The sequence below is a fragment of the Moschus berezovskii genome, chromosome 6 (assembly GCF_049115385.1).
Source record: "Moschus berezovskii isolate FMDL1 chromosome 6, NW_MosBer_1.0, whole genome shotgun sequence".
In the NCBI taxonomy this organism is placed as follows: domain Eukaryota; kingdom Metazoa; phylum Chordata; class Mammalia; order Artiodactyla; family Moschidae; genus Moschus; species Moschus berezovskii.
In genome coordinates this window covers 109,170,131-109,178,008 of record NC_142465.1, presented here as the reverse complement: position 1 = coordinate 109,178,008, position 7,878 = coordinate 109,170,131, and the positions used below count along the sequence as shown (strand labels likewise).

The 7,878-nt window shown below is 47.9% G+C and overlaps 1 protein-coding gene across 3 annotated transcripts in view; it reads left to right on the top strand.

Moving 5' to 3' along the window:
• The first annotated feature begins 218 nt into the window (after positions 1-218).
• Positions 219-7,878, top strand: part of GALNT8 (polypeptide N-acetylgalactosaminyltransferase 8) — a 44,930-nt gene continuing 37,270 nt past the window's right edge. For all 3 annotated transcript variants that reach the window (XM_055394697.2, XM_055394698.2, XM_055394696.2), the window contains exon 1: positions 219-3,412. In XM_055394697.2, the coding sequence (XP_055250672.2) occupies positions 3,205-3,412 (208 nt within the window). In that variant the 5' untranslated portion in view covers positions 219-3,204. The remainder of the gene's footprint in view (positions 3,413-7,878) is intronic.

The window sequence follows — 7,878 nt, the reverse complement described above, 5'->3', positions numbered from 1 at the left end:
AGAATAAGCAGAAATTTTAGTAGTGAAGTATGAAAGGGGGGTGGAATTTCCTTCTAAGAAGTCAGCATTTCTGATTGATAGAAGCAACCTGTTCTGAAATGTTTGCTGTCTGGCTGAAGGTTGTATGCAAAGGAAAGAAAAGACAGACATTATTAATGATTGAATCACCATTTTTTCCCCAGGAGGATTTAAGACACTATAAATGAAGGGAATGACAATCCACTCCAGTATTCTTGCCTGGAGAATTCCGAGGACAGAGAAGCCTGGTGGGCTACAGTTCGTGGGGTTGCAAAGAGCTGGACACAACTGAGTGACTAACAGAAACCATTTAAAGTTTTTATTTACTTTTCCTTTCCAGTTAAAAAATTTCCATCTGGTTCTCCTTTATGTCTTCTATTTGTTTCCTGTGATTTTCTACTTCTTTGCTGAGACTTACTGTTTTTTTCGTTTCTTTCAAGCATGTTTGTTAACTGCTTGTCAAAGTACTTTTCTAACGGCAGCTTTAAAACCCTTATAAAACAGTTTCAACATCTGTGTCCTACTGCTGTTGATGTCTGTTGATTGCCTTTTCTCATTCAAGTTGAGATTTTCCTGGTTCTTGGTATGGCACATATTTTTATTTCTTTTTATTGCATCCTGGACGTTTTGGTATTGTATCATGTGATTCTGTATCTTGTTTAAATTTCCTGTTTTAGCAGGACTTTCTGACCCTGCTCTGGTGGGGAAAGGGAGATGTTGCTTCTTTATGACAGGTAGGGGTGAAAGTCTAGGCTTCCCATTTGGCCTCCATTGGCACCCAGGGGAGCGAGGCCTCACTATTGTTGTGGGGAAGGGAGGAAGTTCAGTCTCCCCTTGAGTTCTCTGCTGACACCATGCCGGCTGAGAGAGGGAGGGACACTTCAGTGCTGTTCTAACTGACATCACAGGGAACAGGGACCAGAGTTTTGGCTCTCCGACACCATCCTGAAGGGGGATGGTGGAACGCGCCCCTTGTCGCAGCTGGAGAAGGAGGATAGAAGTAAAGGTTTCCCATGTGGTCTTTATTGATGACTGGTCCTGATGCGATCGGTTTTCAGGTGTGTTTGGCTGGAGAAGGGCAGTTTTTTTGTTGTTGGTTTGGGTTTTTAAAAAAAATTTGCTTACTTGGCTGCACTGGGTCTTAGCTGCAGCAGTGGGATCTTTAGCTGCACATCATGTGGGGTCTAGTTCCCTGACCAGGGACGGAACCCGGGCCCCTTGCACTGGGAGTGCAGTGGCCCATTAGAGAAATCCCTGGAGTAGGGCAGTTATTATTTGAAGGCTTTCTGTCTTGCTAGACTGCTCCTTTGTATATAGACAGCAGGCATTTCTCGGTGCTTTTATAGTCTTTGCCTGTTGACATGGACAGGTTGGCAACTTCTCAGTGTTCAGTCTAGGACCTCTCAGTTGAAAAGTGAAGCTGGGGAACTCACTGCTGAGTTTTTCCTCAGGTCTCAAGATCCCTAGCTGGTCCGCTCTATTCTCTCCACCTTTTAGAGTCTGATGTACAGTGGCCAGAGCTTTGGGTTGTCCTTAGTGGAGAGGAATAGAGACAAGTGGGTCCATTCTACTTTGCATCAGAAACAGAAGCAATCAGCCATTTTAAATTTCTTTTGAGTCTAATTTACATGTGAACGCAAGGGAAAAACTGATGAAAACAAAAGAACTGATTACTTTTCATTTGGTTCTTTTTCTTTCCACCTGCTTTTCCTAAAACCATATGTCTTTGCTTTAATCCACACGTCTGCCTCAGTTCTCGTCTGCATGTGCTGTGTCTGGGGACCTGGGACAGAGTGGATGATATTATGAAGCGATTCAACCCTTAATTGAGAACTTTGAACTTTGGGGCTCTGGGTGACTATTTGACTGTTATTATTTTTGAATATTTATTTGTTTTATTTTTTTCTCTGCTGGGTCTCCATTGCTGCATGCGGGCTTTCTCTAGCTATGGCGAGCGGGGGCTTCTCACCCCAGTGGCTCCTCTTGTTGCGGGGCACAGACTCTAGGGCACTCGGACTTCAGTAGCTGAGGCTCGTGGGCTCTAGAGAGCAGGTTCAGTGGTAGCTGTGGCACACAGGCTTGGTTGCTCTGAAGCATGTGGGATCTCCCCTGACTGGGGATTGAACCTGTGTCCCCGGCATCGACAGGTGGATTCTTAACCACTGGACCACCAGGGAAGCCCTAGGGAAGTATTTTAAATGTTAATCTGTGATGGTGACGATCAGGTGATTTGTCCAAAGCATATAGTGGGTGCAAGGTGTGGGGCAGAAGAGTTGCTGGAAGCTGAGGGTGAGGGGAGGCTAGTACCTCGGTGTGCAGAGCTGGGCAGTGACTAGTGAAGCAAGGCTGAGCCCTGGGGCTTACCCCAGGGGGCCCCCTCCAGCTCACTCATCTGCTTCTAGGTAGAACTCGCAGGAAGTTTTACTGAACTGACAACTGTTACAGACCTATAATTTTCAAGACTCTATGTGCAAGCGAGTTCAGTCACTCAGTCGTGTCCAACTCTTTGTGACCCCACAGACTGTATCCCTCTAGTCTCCTCTGCCCATATGATTCTCCAGGCAAGAATACTGGAGTGGGTTGCCATTTCCTCCTCCAAGGGATCTTCCCGAACCAGGGATCGAACCTGCATGTCTTGTGTCTCTGGCATTGGCAGGAGGGTTCTTTACCACTGAGCCACTGGTGAAAAAGCCATCTCAGACACCATCCTTGCTCTCAAAAAGCACGTGGTCCAGACACTTTACACTCAGTGGATTCTTCCCTCCTACTGTTTCTCTGCTACCCTCACAGGTCCAGACCTCACATGCCCTTTTGGTGAGTCTCCTAAGGGGTCCTACCAGAGAGAAGAAACATTCAGAACCAAAATGAAATCAAACAGAACCGAGAGAGAAGAGCCTCTGCTGGCTCCGGGAGCAAGCAGTAACCTGACTTCTGCACAAGGTGTGCCCAGGTGACTTGCCCATCCTTGGGCGGCTGCCATGACACATTCCGCATGCCTGACGCTGCCCGGGGAGAACCAGGCAGCCCGGTACGGCTTTCCTACTCAGAGAACATCTGGCTCAGTGGGCAGGGCATCCTCTCTGCAACCAGCACAGTCAGGGCTCAGCTCATTGTGATCCTCAGCTTGCCTGGGCAGTGACACTACCCTCAGCCCCCAGGGAGCAGCAGAGCCAGGGACAGAATAACATGCTCAGGAGAAATGTCCTCAGAGTCCTCAGCATCGGGCTGCCACTGGTCTTCGCTTTCAATCTCCTCCTGATATTTTACACCAAGAGGATTGTACAGGAGTTGATCCTGGGGGATCGCCAGAATAAGCTGCAATTTGCTCCGTCTGAACTTAACTGGACAGTGATGGACAGACTCTCTCAACTAGAGGCGAATCTGCAGCATCTGAGTAAGTCGATGGCACTGGCGTGGAGGGGACGGTGTGTGTGCCTGTCTGTGTCTGTGAGTGCGTGTTTAGGGGCACAGAACAAAGGGGTGTTGGAGGAAAAAGGAGGGAGAGTTAGTGGGACTCAGAGCCAGCAGCTGATGGAGGGGAACAGGCTGTGTGTGTGTGTGTGTGTGTGTGTGTGTGTGTGTACCTCAGGGCGGGCACACACACCCTGGTGAAGTCTGTGCAGAAAGAGTCCCCTGGCTGATGTGCCCTACATGTCAACCTCTTTTTAAAACTGAGTTATAGTTGGCATATGCTGCTGCTGCTTAGTTGCTCAGTCGAGTCCGACTCTTTGTCACTCCCATGGACTGTGGCCCTCCAGGCTCCTCTGTCCATGGAATTCTCCAGGCTAGAAGACTAGACTGGGGTGCCAAGCCCTCCTCCAGGGGATCTTCCTGACTCAGGGATAGCACCTGTTTCTTCTGAGTCTCCTGCCTTGGCAGGCAGATTCTTTACCGCTAGTGCCACCTGGGAAGCCCAATTGACGGATAGTTCAGTTCAGTCCAGTCACTCAGTTGTGTCCGATTCTTTGCCACCCCATGAACTGCAGCACGCCAGGCCTCCCTGTCTGTCACCAACTCCCAGAGCTTACTCAAACTCATGTTCATTGAGTCAGTGATGCCATCCAACCATCTCATCCTCTGCCATCCCCTTCTCCTCCTGCCTTCAATCTTTCCCAGCATCAGGGTCTTATCCAATGAGCCCTAAGATTACATTAATTTCATGTGTAGGACATAAGGGTTCAATATTTGTATATTTTGCGAAATGGCCACAATAAATCTGATTAACATTTACTGTCTCACATAGTTCTACATTTTTTTCTTGGGATGAGGACTTTTGAGATTTACTCTGTCACCAGCTTTTAAACATACAATACAGCATTGTTGACTATAGTTGCCACACTGTACATTCTATCTCCAGGGCTTATTTATTTTATAACTGGGAGTGTGTAGCTTTTGACCTTCTTTACACACTTTGCTCACCCCCCACCTTGTCTCTAGCAACCACTAGTCTGTTCCCTGTATCTTTAAAATATGTATATATATATATGTATTTATTTGACTGCACTGTGTCTTGGTTATGGCATATGAGATCTTTGAGAATCTTTTTTTAGTTGCAGCATGCAAACCTCTTAGTTGCAGCATGTGAAATCCAATTCTCTGACTAAGGATCAAACCAGGGCCCCTTGCACTGGGAGTGTGGAGTCTTAGCCACTGGACTGCCAAGAAGTCCCTGTTCTTTGCATCTATGAACTCATTCCGCCCCCCCCCCATGCTTTTTAGATTACCCACATAAGTGAGACCCAATAATATTTGTCTTTGGCTTTTTTCACTTAAGATGATGGCCTCAGGGTCCAGCACATTTAAACCTCTTCCTAGGAATTCTGGGGTTTGTTTTTGAAACTCACCATGAAACTCAACCCCCTGTGAATTTCTTGTATCTTGGCCTCTGCTTCCAGTGAAGGCAGGAGTCCTGGCCTTCCTGCATGATAAGAATCTCATGCTCATGCCCTGGGGGAGAGGGGTCTGGAATGTGAGAGCAGAGAATTGACTGCTCAGATGTGTGGCTGTGTGCCTGTGGAGCCTGGGTGGTGGGGAGTGTCTTTTTTTTCTCTTTAATTAAAAAAAAAAAAAAAGATTATTTTTTTAAAAGATAATTTAATTATTTGGCTGCATTACGTCCCAGTGTGGTGTGTAGAATCTCTGATCTACATCACAGCATGCAGGACCTTTAGTTATGCCATGTGATACCTTTTAGTCATGGCATGTGGAATATAGTTTCCAGACCAGGGATCAAACCCAGGCCTCCTGTATTGAGAGTGCAGGACATTCCCTCTTTTTGTTTAATTTTTAAAATTTTTGTAGAATTTTAAAGGTTGTTTCTCATTTACATTTCTTGTAAAACATCGGCTATATTCCCCATATCATTCAGTACATACGTGAGCCTGCGTTACATCCAGTAACAATCTGTGCCTCGCCTTGCCCTACTCCTGTGTTGCCGGCAAACACTGGTAACCACTAGTGTGTTCTCTACATCTGTGAGTCTATTTCTCTTTCGTTGTATTCACTAGTCTATTGTATTTTTTTTTTTTTTTTTTAGATTCCACATAGAAGCGATGTCCTACAGTACTTGTCTTTTTCTGTCTGACTCATTTCACTTAGCATAATAGCCTTGGGGAGGGTCTTTTTAAAACAACAATTATGTTTATTTGCTTATTTGAGTTATTTTGGCTGCACTGGGTCTTTGTTGTTGTGGTCAGTCTTTCTCTAGTTGCAGAGAGTAAGGGCTGCTCTCTGGTTGCAGTGCGTAGGCTTTTCATTTCAGTGGCTTCTCCTGTTGCAGAGCAGGGGCTCTAGGACACCCAGGCTTCAGTCGTTGCAGCCTGTGGGCTCCGTGGTTGCAGCGCCCGAGCTCCAGAGCACAGGCTCCATAGTTGTGGTGCACGTGTGGGCTTCGTTGCTCCACTCCATGTGGAATCTTCCCGGACCAGGGATCAAACCCATGTCCCCCTGCATTGGCAGGAAGAATCTTAACCACTGGACCACCAGGGAAGCCTAGGGAGTGTCTTTTCAAAAACGAGATCTGAGCCTTGTCAGGGTTCAGGCTGAGACAGAGGGATAGATGGAAGGTCAGACAGGAAGAGGGAAAGGAAGGGTGGAAATCAGAGAAGGGGAGATATGGAGAGGGGACAAGAGAGGAGAAAGGAAAGGAGCACAGAAAAGGAGCCCAGACTGAAAATGTGCAGGGCAGAGGGTGGAAGCATTGACAGGGAGGACAAAAGGGAAAATAGATGAGGGGAGAGAGAAGGCGGCATGAGGCATGGTTTCCATCCTCCATCACAAGACCCTTATGCTATTGTGTTATTCCAGATTTCTCGAAGGCAGATTTTGTAAAGTGAGTGTTAGTCACTCAGCCGTGTCCGACTCTTTGCGACCCCATAGACCGTAGCCCACCAGACTCCTCTGTCCATGTGATTCTCCAGGCAAGAATACTGGAGTGGGTTGCCATTCCCTTCTTCAAGGGCTCTCCCCAACTCAGGGATCGAACCTGGGTCTCTTGCACTGCAGGCCGATTCTTTACCATCTGAGCCACCAGGGAAGGTTTCTTAGGGGACGGTTCAGCCGATGAGTGTCTTGTGACATGCTTTACCACTCTATGCCCTGCACCTGGCACAAAGAAATTAAATAGGCCAGTGAGGGACTGAGGTGGGAAGGGGAGAACCGAGGACAGGCAGCCAGGGGTGAAGGGAAGGGTCATCCAGGGAGAGGGTCAGAGAAAACAGAGAAGATTGTCAGCTCCCGAGGCCCTGGCTTTGAGAGCCCTTGGCTGGTGTGGACTTTGACTATGCAAACGTTCCCAGTGCAGTTTCACCGGACGACGTCTGTGTACCTTGGCCATCACTGTCACTCCTTGGCTGAGCACGCAGACCACACCAGCTCTCTGGCTCACCCATCCTGTGTCAGCCTCCTCAGGCCTTAAAATAGCAGGAGTTCTGCCAAGAGCCTGGCCAGCCTTTCCTCCGGCTGGGACACGGTGTGCCGCGAGAAGCCATCCAGAGCCGTCAGGTTTATTTCCATCTCTTTCTTTGCACAACCGGTTCCTCCTTTTCCTTGTTGTTTTCTGTGCTCTACAGGTTCTATTCACTCTGAAATGACGTGGTGTCAGGGACTCCCTATCCGCTGAGATGAATTTCAAAATGTTTTCTGGACCCCGTTTCCAGATCACAAATGCTTTTCTTTCTGGAAGGGCTTGCTGAAATGGAAAGCTGGTTCAATGACCCCTCCTTCTGGTTGCTCCTTACCTCTGAGAAGACTGAAGAAAATCATGACAGTGAGGACACCTGAGCAAATTATGACGTCTGTGAAGAGCCAAAGCGAACACATAATGATAATCATATCCCTATTGTGGGAGGGCTTGTTAACTCGAAACCGTTCTAAACTGGAACTTCCCTGGGGGTTCTTAAAAGGCGCCACCAGAGTGACACACTTGGGTGTGTCCCCTTTGGGTCTTGGAGAGTTTCAGTGTAAGTCATGCGGGTGGGCTAGTAACACAGTCTTCATCCCACTGGGGTCTGTGCGTCCATTGTCAACAATTTCCCACTGACAGCCATGAATGAGAGCGGAAGATCACAGAACCCCCAGAGCGGAGTGTGAAAAGTGAAAATGTTAGTTGCTCAGTCGTGTGCGACTCTCTGCCACCCTGTGGACTATAGCTTGCCAGGATCCTCTGTCCACCAGATCCTCCCGGCAAGAATACTGGAGTGGGTTGCCATTTCCCTCTCCAGGAGATCTTCTAGACCCAGGGACCGAACCCAGGTCTCCTGCATTGCAGGCAGACTCTGTACCATCTGAGCCACCAGGGAATCTCCAAAGAGGAGTATAAGGGAGTTTAAAGGCCCACAGAATCCAAGGCCATTCTGTGAT